The sequence below is a fragment of the Alligator mississippiensis genome, chromosome 8 (assembly GCF_030867095.1).
Source record: "Alligator mississippiensis isolate rAllMis1 chromosome 8, rAllMis1, whole genome shotgun sequence".
Lineage (NCBI taxonomy): Eukaryota > Metazoa > Chordata > Crocodylia > Alligatoridae > Alligator > Alligator mississippiensis.
The window spans coordinates 21,571,750-21,586,786 of record NC_081831.1 but is presented as its reverse complement, the minus strand read 5'-3'; the positions used below and the strand labels follow the sequence as shown (position 1 = coordinate 21,586,786).

Genomic DNA, 15,037 nt, shown 5'->3' with positions numbered 1-15,037 from the left:
GGAAAATGCCAAAATCTTTAAAATCAGTTTTGTTCATTGATCCTAAACCAGAAGTAATTTTTTAGAATAAAATTTAATAGGGGATTACATACAATGTTGAGTTTGCAAATGGCTGCATGTCAAACATTTTGCAGTATTTCTAATACGACATATATAAAATCTGAAACAGTGCAAAGAGCAGAAGGGGGAACTAAAGATAAGCAGAGCGCTGGGAAAAGCAAAATAATAAAACTGTTTCAGATGGAAAGAAAGAAATCCAGGGTGTGTTCTATAACAGATCCAGTCATAGGATTAGAAATAATGGAAACAAATAAAAAGTGTTGAAGTGACAGGGACCTGGTTACCAGGGAAACTAAAAATTAGTTATCTGCAGTATATCTTTCTTAACAAATATAGCTTGGAAGCCATTTATGAAGCTATTCATAAGAGGACATATTGTTATACTTTCACAAGGGAATGCAGCATAGTACCTATGACCTTTAGCTTTGCCTTTTCTAGATAATCCTAGCAATACCCATTAACTACCAGTTGTTGAGGCAGCTGAGCAATGCTAAAGCTAATGTAGGCATAGGGTTCAACAAGCATTCTTTTCCAGTGAGTAACTAAAATCACTTATGCCCATCTTAAGGCCTCTGAATAAAAGTAAAACAAAAGCTACGGAAGTCAGCTGCTACCCTTATTAATTCAATTTTTTGCTCAACTGGAGAAGATTCAAAAACTATTATTTTTTCATAATAAAAAGTCAGTTATAAAATATGTAGCAAGACTGGTCCTAGTACAGTAGGTGACAAATAATTTTCCAAATTAGGGTATTAGGAGTAGCACAGAATTATTCTGCATAACAGTTAGCTAACTGTTAAGTCAGAGGTTTATAACAAACATTTTAAAGCCAGAAGTCATTTTATCATCGATCAAATTTAAAATGGGGTTACATACAATGTTGGCCTGACAAATGGCTACATGTCAAACATTTTGCAATATTTCTTATAAAGATATAAAATCTGAAACAAGTGCAAAAAGCAGAAGAGGGCACTACTTAAGATAAACGAAAGCACTGGGAAAAGCAAATAATTCAGAATTATTTATTCGAGAATTTTGTTAGCCAAAATAAAGTTAGCCAGTGCCATTCTTTTTTTTTTTTTTTAAATGTAATTTTATTGTATTTAACATACAGAATTGCAATTACTATTCCCAAGGACCTTTTGCTCTCCCCCTAAAGGATGCATCTAGTACCTTGATTTTTTAGGAGAGTTGGAAAATGAATGGGTTTATTAAAAATGAAGAATGAACAAATTAGTAAAAACTGGTACTATGCCGATGCAGCCAGAAGCTACATCTGATTTCTGTTATTTTGCTGTGATTGGGACTTCAAGGCTAGAAACAAACACTGTTGATGGAGTGCAAATAGCTGCACCATGATATGCCATGGCACAGCTGATTGTACAACATCTACAGATGTCCCCAGTTGCCACATCCCAACTTGGGGCACGTCTGTAAGTGGGGAAAACCCTCACTTGCAGATGCGCCCCCTGTGTTGGGGAGGGGACCCCTGTGGGAGTTTCCCCCTTCTGTGCTTGTGGGGGCAGATGGAAAACCTCCTTTGAAAGCGAATTCCCCATACATGTCTGCAAGTGCGGAGGGGGGAACTCCCACAGGAGACCCTCTCTGTGTTTACAAGTGGGTGCTGGGAAATCCCTTTGCAAGAAAGTTCCCTGTGTGTATCTGCAAGTGCAGGGTGGGGAGGGAGAGTGGAGGAGGTGCTCCCATGCTGCTGTCAGAAATGCATGTCAGGTGGTCAAGTGTTTCTGCAAGCAGTACAGGGTTGCAAAAGCAGAGCGGGGACCTGCCCCAGGGGAACTTCCCCTGCTCCACACTTGCAGGGCACACAGGGAAATCCCCTGCAGATGAACACCCCTGCTTGCAGATAGGCACCTCAAAGCTCCAACCTTCTCTGCTTACCCATCACATCCCAGCGGGTGTAGGACTGAACCCCTCATGTCGAAGGAGCCCCTGCCCAAGCTCTTCCACCATTAGCAGACAGACATGGGCTGCAATAAAGCAGCCCAATTTATTATTACCTTGTGTCAGGGCCACAAATTTGAGTGTTTCTGGCACAACTTAAGGTATAGATGTCCGTTTCCTTTCACTTTGTGCCAACATAGAAGTGTTTATGGTGGTACAAAGGTAACGTCCATTTCCACCCTTTGTTATAAAGGTTGAATATAGCTGTTATTGAGATATATCTACTCTCACAAAAGATGCTCATTTGTGGCAGCATTGTAAGTGACCTAGTATTTTCAAATCAGTTACCAAGATTTTAGGAATCAGATTTACAAAAAAAGCCTAACCTTCTAAATCGGTGATCATCATTTCCTGCTTGTTCTTGAGTTTAGCCAAATTTTTGGCCTTTTCTTCTTCTTCAGCTAGCTGAGAGGTACATTCAGCAATCCTGTCCTCCATCAATTTCTTTTCCTAGTGGGGAAAGAAGATTGACTGTTAGAATGTGAATGAAGTGCCTAGAAACACCCAAAACTGGTGAATGTAGAACATCTTTTACTTCAGTAAAGGCATCAATTAACTGGCTGCAGTTTAGAATTAATGATAATTTTGATTACTACCAAAATATTTAAGGCTTCAACTTCAAAAGCAGCTAGTGATTTGGAGTGCCTCAGATTATGGTTTTTTCCAGTGACGCACCTTAGGGACACCTGATTTCAAATTCTACATGCTGCACTCTTTCAGAAAGTCACTAGACATCTGACAATTCAGGCAGAAAAGCATATCTGTATACTATTTCTTACTGAGCAACGCACAGAATCATAGAAATTAAGGGCTAGAAGGGACCTTGCAAGATCAAGTCCAACTCCCCTCCTCTGGGCAAGAATACTGTTGAGATCAAATGATTCCAGCAAGATGTCTGTCCAGTCTCCTCTTGGAAGACTAAAAGGTAGCTGTAGTAAAATGCTCCTGAGGATTCTTAGCCTGTTAATTTGGAAAGCCCATGGGCTGCACATAGCCCACAAGGGGTTACGTTGTGGCCCTCAGGCTCCTGCCCAGCTGCAACTCCCCTTATCGTTCTGGCTGTGCCAGCAGCCAGAGGCTCCAGTCTCCCTTATCTCTCCTTAGCTTCTCCAGAGGACAGTGTAGTGTGGCATGGCACGACCCAACATGTGGTGCTCAGGGTGAGCACATGTCACGTGCAGCCAAGGGGCTTGCGAGGCCTATTAGTGTGTGTCACTGGATGTGCAGCTCATTGAGTGTGTGGCACCTGGCCACTTAAAGGTTGGACAACCCTAATTTAGACCACCATATGAACCCTGCCATGAAGCCATAGTGCTTCAGCAAGATCAGAAACTAAGAGTTAAGTGGAGTAGTCTCAGTCCTTTAAAGATAAGAAAAAAAATATGGTGATGGGGTGGGGGGGTGGGAAATGAAGATCTTTACTGAAACCCACCACCTCACATATGTTCTTCTATTCTAATGGCGATTTAACTAGCAACATCAACTGGTTTCTTACCTTCAAAAATTTGGAATTTTGGTCCTCTAAAAGCAGGATCTCTTCTTCCATCTTCTTGATTTTAGCTTCAGCTGTTACCTTTTCAAGTTGCAACTTCTGTCGAGCTCCTTCTTCCTCATCAAGCTGCTCTTCTAGATCCTAAGAAAGAATATTCCTTGTTTATCCATCATCTCCAAGTACATATACACTTCTTACTTTATTTTAAGAGGCCCTTCACTTTCTATATTAATACACTGAAATAGGGCTTCAACTGTAAACAAGACCAGCATAATGCAGCCTTACACTAAGAATTCCTGATTCTACATGCTACATTAATGCAAAGTTGTTATAAAGTTCAGTTATAGTACAAGTCAGGAAATTCAAACCTATTGTTTCCAAAACAGCTAACCCTGCCATGCTGCACATATCGCATATTTTGTATTATTGTACATCATATCATGTATGTACTTCATCCCTTCCAGGAATAGTACATTCACTGCATAAACTTTCAACTCCCTGAGTTTGCTAAATAGTAGCTGTAATTCTGAATGTTTTTTCATCTATTCCTTCAGGTCCCACTTTTGTCTGACTTTGGTTAGTGAACTGAGCTTCACAATAACTTCAAAGACCATTACACTCAAATGAATGAGTCAAACGCAGAAGTTCTCATTTCTGGGGAACAGCAAAGGCCCCTGCACTGTACATTGATATATGTAAACGAATAAGCAAAAACTAGAGAATTGAGGAAAGGGATATAATAATGAAGAGTTTTCTAGTTTTCAATACAAATCTATAACCAAAAAATGGAGGGGGGGGGGGGGTGGGTTTCCAAGTTGGCTTGGATATCCAAATATATTTGCATAGGGAAGCTGATAAAACAGCAGCATGGTAACAATGCACTGTATTATTACCCTTAAAAAAAAAAAGTGGTTTGCCAAATTCCAAACCACTAAAATTTGAGAGAATCATTTTTATTTAGAACCAAAACGTGAGATTTTCAAGACTGGTCAAGGGATTTAAGAACACGGGTCTCTGGCTTTCAAAAAAGCTCAAAGCAGCTTAAAATAAAAACAGACAAAATAAAACAATAATACTTGTGTTCCTTTAATCTATAGGTATTTTTTATTCTCTATATGCTCAAAGGGAAATATTCTGGCTAAATATTCTAATGTGCAATGCTGGTGTACAGAAAAAAAAAAAATCAGCAATTTAGAGTGGATATAGCCCTGGATGCCTGCTCTGGGAAAAACAACAGACAAAAAATGAACAATAAATATTCTTCAAAACACTTGAAATTCATTTCTGTGTCAATAATATGCATGAAATTTCATTCCCAAGTGAGAGAACTTTGTGTATCTCATTTTACAGTGAAGTACATTCTACAGTAAAACATATTTTGAGAAGTGAGATATTACAAATGATAGCTCTTTTCTCTCACTTCTTTCATTCCCTCTAGAGGAAAGTTTTAGGGTACCGTAAATTGCCCCCTACAGTTAACAGAATTTTGTATGCTTCCTTTCATTTCAATAGTGCTGAGAGGAATACCTGAATATGTCCTTGCATCTTCTTTTTTTCATTCTGGAGTATTTGGTTCCTTTCCTCTTCCTCCTCAACCCTGGACTCCAGATCATGTAGAATTTCTTCTAACTCCTGCTTCTTGGCAGCTAGGCGGGCTCTCATCTCCTCAGCTTCAGCAAACAGCTCCGTCTCAGCCTGGAGCTGTTCCGCAAGAATATTCTTTTCTTCTAAAAGCTACAAATATTATAGAAAGTGAAATATCAAAACTTTACCATCAAATTATGTCAAAGCTCCTCAAATGAGATGAGACATGAGTTACAGAAGCAGAAAGCTTGCTCTCTTCCAAAAAGAGAAAGAAAGAAATTAAAATACAGGATGGACTCTTTGTTCATCTAATCCAGGAGTGGCCAACCTGCAGCATGAGTGCCACAAGTGGCCTCTGTGTGTGCTATGTGGTAGATCAGGGAAGGGACAGGCAGCACAGCATCAGATGTTGTAAGGAGAATAAATCAAAGCATGAGATTGGGCAGGGAGCAGAAAGCAAAACCAGCAGATCAGGCAGAAGAGGATTGCAGTGGCACTCAGAAAAGGAGCAGGGTGAATTTGTGACATGCCTACCAAAAAAGTTGGCCCCTGCTGATCTAATCCCTTCTCTGCCTCAGAGGCTCCTAGTGACAACATAAGTATTTTTCAAAAATTTGTCTACTTTGGTTTAAGATTATTTGGGTGATGGGGACTCCTACACCACTTCTTTTGAGGAGGCTACACATGGGTGTCCACTGTCTGATTCAGGTTATTCGGCCTACTTTTCCCTATTCATAGCTTTTATTTACTTTCTCTTGTTGCCATGTGTTCTCTTTGACATGCACACCCTCTTGACAGCTGTAGAAACAAGTTTTACTCTTGTCATTATTTACAACTACTTAAGTATTCAATATTCTCCACAATTTCTGCAACCACTCTCTTTCCCCTGTTCCTAAATTAAACTATTTTCTAATTAACCTGATAATCGCATCTTAAGCGTAATCCTAAAAATGTATTATTTCCTACTCTATGCTTTGCAAGTTTCTTTTTCCTGTGAATATTTTAAAATGATCAGACTTAATACACCAATCACCAGGATATCACAAGCTTTCCTTAACATGACAATTGCTCTGACAACACAACACAACTTCATTCAGTTTTCTGTTAATATAATAGTTATTGGTCAACATAAATCCATTTTTAATTTTGTTTGCAAGAAAAAGTCCACGTCCGGGGGGGGGGGGGGGGGGGGGGGAAGAGGGGGGCAGGAGAAGGGAGGGAAGACATGTACATGCACTATTTATGTAGAACTTTTCTTGATCTAAAAATGCATCTCAAAATAAAAGTGGCATAGCGAATGAAAAGTTTTTAAACTGTATGACAGACTGTCTAAATGTGTATTATTTAAAAAATGTTTTATTTCTGGATGAACTTGCCATCCATTTCTCAAAAACTCAAGGTACTGCCCATTAGGGAGATGGAGTCAAGTCAAATCCAAAGCAGCCTCCTCTGTAGTCTCTTGGTACTCTGTTGCATTCTTTCCTCAGAACTGCCAGTACAGTCAAGTATAGTTCTGCGCAGAAGGATGCAGGCTATTATACATGGGACTTTAGAGTAAAGATTGATCTTCTACAAAACAAACCTGTTGATGTTTCCTCTCCATCTCCTCAAGTTCTGCTTCCACTTTTGTCTGCTTCTCTCTCACCTTCATCAACTCCTCATCTTTAGCCTGAAGTTCTTCCTCCTGTCGAGTAACCTGCAGAAGTGGCTTCACCTGTAAGGATATTAGAAAAATGAGTGTGTGAAAAATGCAAGAAAATGTGGTAGTGTCACAATCAGAAGTGTTAGTAAAAGGAATAGCCAACCTTTGTGAAAACTCTCCACCACTGCCAGTGCCTTAGTTTTAAATATGCTGCACAATTCCTTTGCAGGATTTTTAAAGCACTCAACTGCTGCTGTTTCTTTGCAAAAGCCCTGAGAACAACAGAAAAATAAGCCATTTTCCATATTATATACAACTAAGTGTAAAGTATGTTTAATAGTTAAATCATCCATTCTAGAATACTTCTAAGCTATAACAAGACTACAGTTGAGTGTCCATGGCTAGTTCAACTTACGAGCAACAGAATTCTAGAGTGTTCATTCCTCATATAGGAAGCAAGATTTTGTAAGAACTAATCTTCTGTATGCTAGCAGTATCAAAAAGGCAAATGACTGAATAGTGCAATCTCTCTGAACATTTCCCCTGTTTCCAGAAAGCAACCCTCCAGGGAAAGTTTGAGAAAGGTGTGGTTCAGAAGAAATTTTCATAGATAGCCATGATACAAATAAAAAATATTTTTCTTGATAAGTAGTATCTAAACCAGCAATTTAAAAATAGCACTGAAAACATACTCTACATTTCATATGAACTTTCTAAGTACTGATTACTGACTGTTATGCAATTTATTATATAACACCTTTCTGTGGGTTTAGCCAGTCTTTCTAGCTCTTACATATATATTTATCCAAAAGCTTTACTTTACATTTAGATATCAAGAAAAAATGACCACATAACCAGCCCACTTATTAGAGGATCCTTTACTTTCTTGCCAGGTATCCTCTGCAGACTGCTTGGAAGAAAATAATGATGTCTGTAATCTTCAGGTCCCGTTCTTCTTCCAAATGTGCCAAGACACCAGCTCGAAAAAAAATCTTGCTCTGTCCAATTCTGTATAAGTTTGGGTCCAACTCCAGAGCTCTGATCTACAATGCAGGCATATTATTTTTTGTAAAACAGTAAGACAAATTACTTTCAGCTTCAAGGTTTAAAATATGTTACATCTGAATTTTCTAAACACGTACCATTCGTTCACAAGCCTGTTTGCCATCCATAAAACCTTTAGGTATGGCATTGGGAGTAAGTATCTCATATCTGTAAATTAAGCCAAAAGCAAGCCATTAGACCTTACAGTAATTTAACAACAGAAGTATACTCATGAACATTAACTTTCCCTTTATTTCTAAACTAAGCATGAAACTTTCCTGTCAAGAGAAGCGGGGAAGAATGAGCCAGTAGTCTTAATGTTTTAACCAGAAACAAACCAAAAGACCATCACTTAATTCAGTAGTCAATACAAGGATATTTGGAATTCTTAAAAAACAAATTTCTAGATAATTTACATCTATAAAGAACTCTGCAAGAGTTTCAGGACAGAAGCATCTATATGAAATTATACACCTTTTTCAACACAAAAATTAACATAAGAGATGTGGGAAGTCTTCCCCAAGAGAAAAAAATGCATTTAAAATGCTGTATTTTGAAACCAGGACTGTTAAGATAAAATAAGCTTTTTTATCCTAGAAAGGTCTGAATACTCAAAATCACTCTCCGGATGTAAGCAGGCCACAGGGGAGTGCTCCCAAGCCACTTTTTTTCCAAGTGGTTAAATTCAACCAAGAACAAAAAGTTCCATTTTCAAAATTAACCTTGGTATCAAAATGCTTATGACATCTTCGAAAAAGGGGCTTCAGTCTTAAAAAATTTAAATACAAGATGTAGAGGTTCACTTTAGAGCCACTGTGGCAAGACAAAAGAAATAGCAGTAGGAGTGGGGAAAATAGGAAGCAGCATGTAACCCCTTTAACCTTAAGTCATCTATATTATAAAATAAAAACATTCACACACACAAAAACCTGAACTGTTTTCTCTAGTACCTCTGTCTAAATTCCTGGAACACGATCCTGTTTGGAAATCCTTGTCGACAAATCCTTATTCCTTCCAGAACACCATTACAACGTAGCTGATCTAGGACCAGGTGAGGATCTAGCTTTCCAGCCTGTACACATGAAGAAAGATCATCTTTATTCTTTGAAAGTATAGAGAGGAAATACAGTTTTTACAGACTTCAGGACTTCATCTATGTCTCCCTCTGCCATGAAACAAAAAATGATTCAGTGCATGAGTTGCTACAATGCTTGTGAAGAACATACCCTTTTCTCATGGTTTGGAATAATGCAACGAACAAAATTTGGATTAGTGTTTCGAAGAGTTGCCATCAGTTTGGTGAGGGATTCCTTGTACAGCTGCCCCACAGTACGAAACATGCCCTTCTTGGTCTTGTACGCAGAGCCAAAAGCCGTCTCTGTCATACCAGTGACTTGATCCAGACCTACAATACGGTCCACTAAAAAAAAAAAAAAAAGACAAGAAAAAAAAATTAAAAGTGAGCCTTAAAATTAACAGGATACAAAAATATACAGTACAGAGGAGCAACAAAGCAGCAGCAAAAGCTTTGTGAAACAAATGATAGAAAATGCCATTTGTAGGCAAGGCAGTCAGCATGTATTAGGGAAACTGTGCAGAAGCAGCGGATTTGAAAGCCACAAACTCATATGTCTAAATACTATAGCTTTGACAAATACACACTAAAAAACATCAAGCTCTTTTTATTTTGCAGTTCTAATTACACCAATAAAGCCACTGTCTCCATTTCAGTGAACTTCTGACAGATAAGCCACAAAAGTGCTTGAAAACTGCCGACCATGTATGACGTGAAAATGCTTAAGGCAAATAATTCCAGAGACTGAAAGTTTGAAACTTTGAACTGCACGGAGCTGCTTAAATAAGAACAGTTGCATATTAATATAATTAAATGAAAATCTTGATGAATTTTAAGATTTTATAGACATTTCCTTTTACTGATCATATAAAGTTATTGTTGTGCTTACAATGAACGAAAGGAATGTACCAGTTCTGCCAAACCAAAGGTGTTTTGAAAAACTGTAAAGACGTACTCAGCCAAAAGTATAATTCTAAGTATGAAAACTGTATAACAAAATTCCAAGAGTTTCAAAGCTTCAACAGAGCATCAGGATAGAAAGGCTTCAGAAATAATTAAAAAGTGCAGTCAGGTAGATCTTTCTATAATTTGTCCCTGATCAAACAAATGGAAGGCTAATATCAAAATAAAATGCTTAGACCTAGAGAGTAAATGCAACTTAAACTAGATTTCTTAAAGAAATAATAATAATAATAAAAAAAAACAGTTGGGGGGGGAGGGGGGACCACAGTGTGCAGGGCAGCAGTACAGTTGCACCCAGCATTTGATTCCTTTAAACCCAAACTTTAAAAACAACTGCCAGGAAGAGAAAGTGACATTCCTCCTAACCTCTCTTTACTTTGCCAGACGTTAACAACCCTCCCTCCTTTATAATGATCTTGATATTCCACTATTCAAGTTATCCTTTCTTTTACAATTTTGCTTTCTGTTAGCCATTCCTGGCAATGTCTCTCTTGTATTTCACAACCATGCAGACTGATTTTATCTCTAGATAAAAGCTTTAATTCAGGTGTGGCAATATTAACTCAGGTATAGAAATGACTGACAGCAAAGTACCAGAGGCACTGTCACAACACTTATGATGACTAGACTTTGTTTCATGAATCTGAATAAGAGATATACATTTATCTATAATAGCTACAAAACTAATAAAACAATACATCTTTTGCTTTTTTTTTTGGCCTGGTTTGTGTTTTTAAAAAAAACAACTTAATGTATTTAAGAAATTAGTGCACATAATAAAGTTATATTTGTTTTTGCTTTGCTCATAAACTGAATAATGTAATGCTAGCTCCCTAGCATATTAGTAAAGTAAGGCTTGCAGCTTCTCTAACTGGAGAAAAATATTTCTTGTGTTACATGCAATCATGTGCCACACCATCTTGCATTCCCCTTTTCTGAACCCTAGATCCATTCGTGCTTATATAGTGTGTACTGACTTGTCATAAGGTTCAAACAAATAGCAGGAAACACAAGCTGTATTAGGATTAGAAATGAAACTCCTAGGGCATGTCTCTATGGAGTGCACACGTGCAGTCTGTGGTGCCACAAACCCATCTGCGGCTCTGCAAACTGCATGCACATGTGCACGTTTGCCTCGCTGCTAATTTGCAGCTCTGACACTGGGAGATTGCAGCGTAAAAGAAAAAAAAAAAGCAGTGTGGTGCACATGGCTGCAGCGTATGTCACCCAAAACCATAGCCTAGCTGGCCAGAGCCGCACTCCAACTGCCAGCCAGGCTCCACGCACCCAGATTGCCATCACTGTAGCCCTGAGTGGCCCCTAGGACTCCAGGTAAGGCTGCTCTGGCCCCAGCCTCTCCTACCCCACCTGGGACAAGCTGCTGCACGCCAGAGCACATGTGCAGGTGTGCCTAGGGACAACTAGCAGCAGCACAAATTTGTGCCACTGCTATTTGTCCTCAGGGAAATGCACATTTCCACTCATGGGGATGCACACCTATAAACTAAAACTTCAGAAAAGGTTTATTTAATCATCAAAACAAAACAAAGGCCTTTGGGTTCTGCACATACTTACTAAACAACATTATTTCAGATTTGTACACAATTTCTACTTTCATAATTCCACTACTCAAGTGGAGATTAAAAAACCTGAACATATCTGTAAGTAGAGTTCAGTGAGAAATGAACAATATGGAGTGTAAAGCCCACAGCATCTTATAGATACTACACTCTATTAGCATAGTTGTCATATATGTATCTATCTATCTATCTACGCTTCATTTAAGGCCATGGATAGGTGTTCATTCTAGCCCCCTAGCAAGTTCTCCAGCCATGAGCCACTCGACAGCTGCTCTCTGGGCCATCCCCACCCTCGACTGCGTGCCCTCCCCAATGCCTGGGAAGGGGGCAGGCAGTCGACTGGCAGTGGGCAGCTGCTGAAAATAGCAGATGCTACAGACAGCCCAGGGAGGGTTCCAGCACTGGGAAAATGTCCACCTGCCCATCCTACCAAACAGCTGATTGGCAGTATGGGGTGGAGATGGGCAGGAAGGAACATTCTCCCATGATGGGAACCCTCCCAAAAACACTTCTGCTCTGTGCACTTTTCTGGGCTGACCCAGAGGATCATAAGGGAGGCAGATGCTTTCTTCCACAGTGGAAAAGTTTCAGGAGCCTTGATGCCACAGCACAGCATGTATTCCCCACAATACTCCTCTGGATTAACTTGGATGACGGTGGGGAGGGAAGAGTGGTAGGTAGCCAGGGGCTATTCTCCTTAACTGCAACCATGCTGGCAGTGCAGAAGAGTTCCCTGCAGAAAAATGCCCCCTCCACTCCCACCAGGAAGGCAACTGGTAGGATAGAGGGACCATTTTCCTGCAGCAGGACCCTGATCCAAGAGGGTTCCACCGTTGGAGAGAGGAAGGGAGGGAGAGCAGAGGGCCTTGAGCCCCTTGGGTGTCTGTTCTCAGAGAAGTATACAGCTGCTCAAGTTAGCTCAGGAGAAGGGAGATCTTCCTGGCAGGTATCCAATCTACCTTGTTGCAGAAGAGTCAGTTCTCTTCCACAATAAATCTCTTGAATGACTGCATGCTTTTTTTGTGCATGGAGAAAGGCTTTTCTCTCAGTACAACTGTAACACCTTTCCATGGTCTACCATCCGACTAGGTCCACTGTTATGTGTTTAAAATAAAACATGTACTGAAGCATTTGTAGGATCATGTTCCAAATGTTTAATTGAAAGCAGAGGTACTATTCTGAACTAAAAAGTTGCTTAAAAGATGCCTTTGAATCCATGTTACAGAACATGGAACAAACCAGAAGTTTTCAAATATTAAAAAACATTTTATCTATAAAAAAACCCCCAGACAACAGCAATAGCTAAAAGCCCATCACTGAAGTTCCCTTTTGCATCCAAGATTGCTGACCCATTTAATTACGCATGTTTACCCACGTCACTCTCGCATCTGGTCAAATAATTAAAAAAAAAAAAGAAGAGAAATGTTTAACAATGTAAGTACTCCTTTTTAAAGAAAGGTAAACATACATTTTCCTTAGACTGCTCCAGTAGTACTATATGCTTTATTTTAAATGCATGAAAACAGAGCCAGTCGGGTGCTTAGGGATGGCCACATGTTTAAAGCACCCTGGCTGAAGTGAAACAAAGGCATGCTCTCCAGCCAAGGGGCATCTCCACACCTTCCCTACACTGTGAGCCCAGCTCCTGGGCAAAAAAAGTCAGCTGGAATTGGTTTTGGGCTACCCAGAAGCCTTTCAAAGCTCCTGATGTTTAATGTGCTGCTGGTACTTGAGCAATTAGTAGCCACTTAAGAAGTTCCCAGGGTGCAGACAGCCTTACCACCCTTGCTGCCAGGGGGCTCACTGTGAGCCTCCAATTAGGGCAGAGGCCTACAGGTTCTCCAGCCCTACCAGCTGTTGACTCTCCTACTTGCACACAGGTACAGGTCAGGGGTTGAGCAGGGGGCAGCTCCCTACAAGCAGTAATGGGAGGTGATCAGGGAGCACAGGCCCCCTACCCCCATCTGCCCCTGCTTGCAAGGTGACCCCTCACACTTGCCACCCAACTGCAGGGTAGGATGCAACTCTGTTCTCTGTCCTCTACCCTGTTGGGACCAGAGCTGTTCCTAGTGCCTGCCAAAGCACTGGAGACTTTGAAGGGTATGTAGGCAGCCTGGGACCTGGTCACACCTGGGACCTAGGTTGCCTCACACCATTTAAAGGTCTTGGCACACTTGCAGGACCTTGATGGTTCTCAGCTGCAGCCTAAAAACCATGGCACACTGGCCACTGGTTTTCCCAGCCCCCAGGAAGAAGGTACTTTGGGACCTTTCAAGGGCAAGTGGGCAAATCACAAAAGAGAGCCCTAGTTTCTCCAGCCTGGCAAGCCTTGCCAGCAGCAGCCCTGTCTCAGTTATGGCCATCTGGCAACAGGGGCAGGACAGCCTGCAAACCTCCATGACAAAAGGTGGGGAGAAAGAGCAGAGCACTGTGGGATAGTGATGGTCTCGTTACTTGGCCAGATGTTAAATTTGTCCCAGTTGAAAAAGCAACTTTTATCATGGATCTGCCATTTTTGTGGCAGACTGTCCCAAAATAAAAATGGACAAATTCCTTCAACATTTGACATATTGTAATTCACTATGGGAAGCTTGCATATATCCTGGGACAAATACAACATCTGGAGAAGCCTTTAAGAACAATGGTGGACACTGAAAGAGCGGTACCTAGGAAAGCTATTAGTTACCTTCATTAATGTGATCTTGTTCAGTTTAAAGATTAAAATGATCTTGTTGAGTTATTTTGCAAATCAATAGAAATACTGATGGCTTATAGATGTACAGGATATATGGCAGGTTGCAAAGATAATCAATTTTCAATTATTTAAAAAACAAACAAACTGAGGAGCTAGGATAGAATATTTCAAGTGTCACAAAAGACTTTTTTGCAATCGAAAGTGTAAAATATTTACTCAGTTGCTCACAAGAGTCATGGCAGTTTTACAGAAACATTGATATTAACATAAAGCACAGTTCAAAGGAGTTGGAAAGAAGCCCATTGCAAATCACTGGTTAACTAAACCAGTATCATTCACTGACTCGTATACATTAAGTATTTCTTTTCAAAGGTACCTACATCTTCTTAATATTTTTTAATGTTTTTAAAGAGTTGGGATATTGAACATAATTATAAAGATACTGAGAAGACTATAGGTTATCTAAAAGTCTTTAACTAGAATATATTACCCATTTGAAAAGCAATTCTGTATCATCTAAAAACACAAGCTAGGAAGCAATAAACCTTTCCATCTACAAAAAACGCAGTGCATAAAATACAGATGCTATATGTATGCAGCAGCAACTGAATAGGTATGCACTCAAAAACATTTGCCTTGTGGAGGTGTATCTAAAATTTAGCATGGAATGAAAGGTTCATGCAAGCCTACGAGCAAAAATGGTTTTCCTGTAGACACAGTCCTGCCTTTAGGAGACCTATAGTTTTTGTATACATTCACCTGGTGCATCATGAAGACCAGTAATATTGTCATAGAAAGAGGCTCTCTGAATATTCTGAATCTCTAAGGCAGAGAAACAGCAAAAACAAAGACAGAAGAGCAGATATACAAGACACTTTAGTTAGTATACAGAACATGTTTAAAAACTGCAAGCAAACTTTAAGATTTGCTACAAAAACAA

General features: G+C 39.8%; 1 protein-coding gene across 7 annotated transcripts in view; it reads right to left on the bottom strand.

The window, feature by feature from the left end:
* Positions 1-15,037, bottom strand: part of MYH10 (myosin heavy chain 10) — a 144,219-nt gene that overhangs the window by 34,080 nt on the left and 95,102 nt on the right. For all 7 annotated transcript variants that reach the window (XM_014596011.3, XM_019485706.2, XM_019485708.2 and 4 more), the window contains 9 exons: positions 9,011-9,204; positions 8,735-8,856; positions 7,883-7,952; positions 7,623-7,783; positions 6,904-7,012; positions 6,681-6,812; positions 5,042-5,248; positions 3,518-3,655; positions 2,349-2,472 (listed from right to left, as the gene is read on the bottom strand). In XM_014596011.3, coding sequence (XP_014451497.1) covers positions 2,349-2,472; positions 3,518-3,655; positions 5,042-5,248; positions 6,681-6,812; positions 6,904-7,012; positions 7,623-7,783; positions 7,883-7,952; positions 8,735-8,856; positions 9,011-9,204 — 1,257 coding nt within the window. The remainder of the gene's footprint in view (positions 1-2,348; positions 2,473-3,517; positions 3,656-5,041; positions 5,249-6,680; positions 6,813-6,903; positions 7,013-7,622; positions 7,784-7,882; positions 7,953-8,734; positions 8,857-9,010; positions 9,205-15,037) is intronic.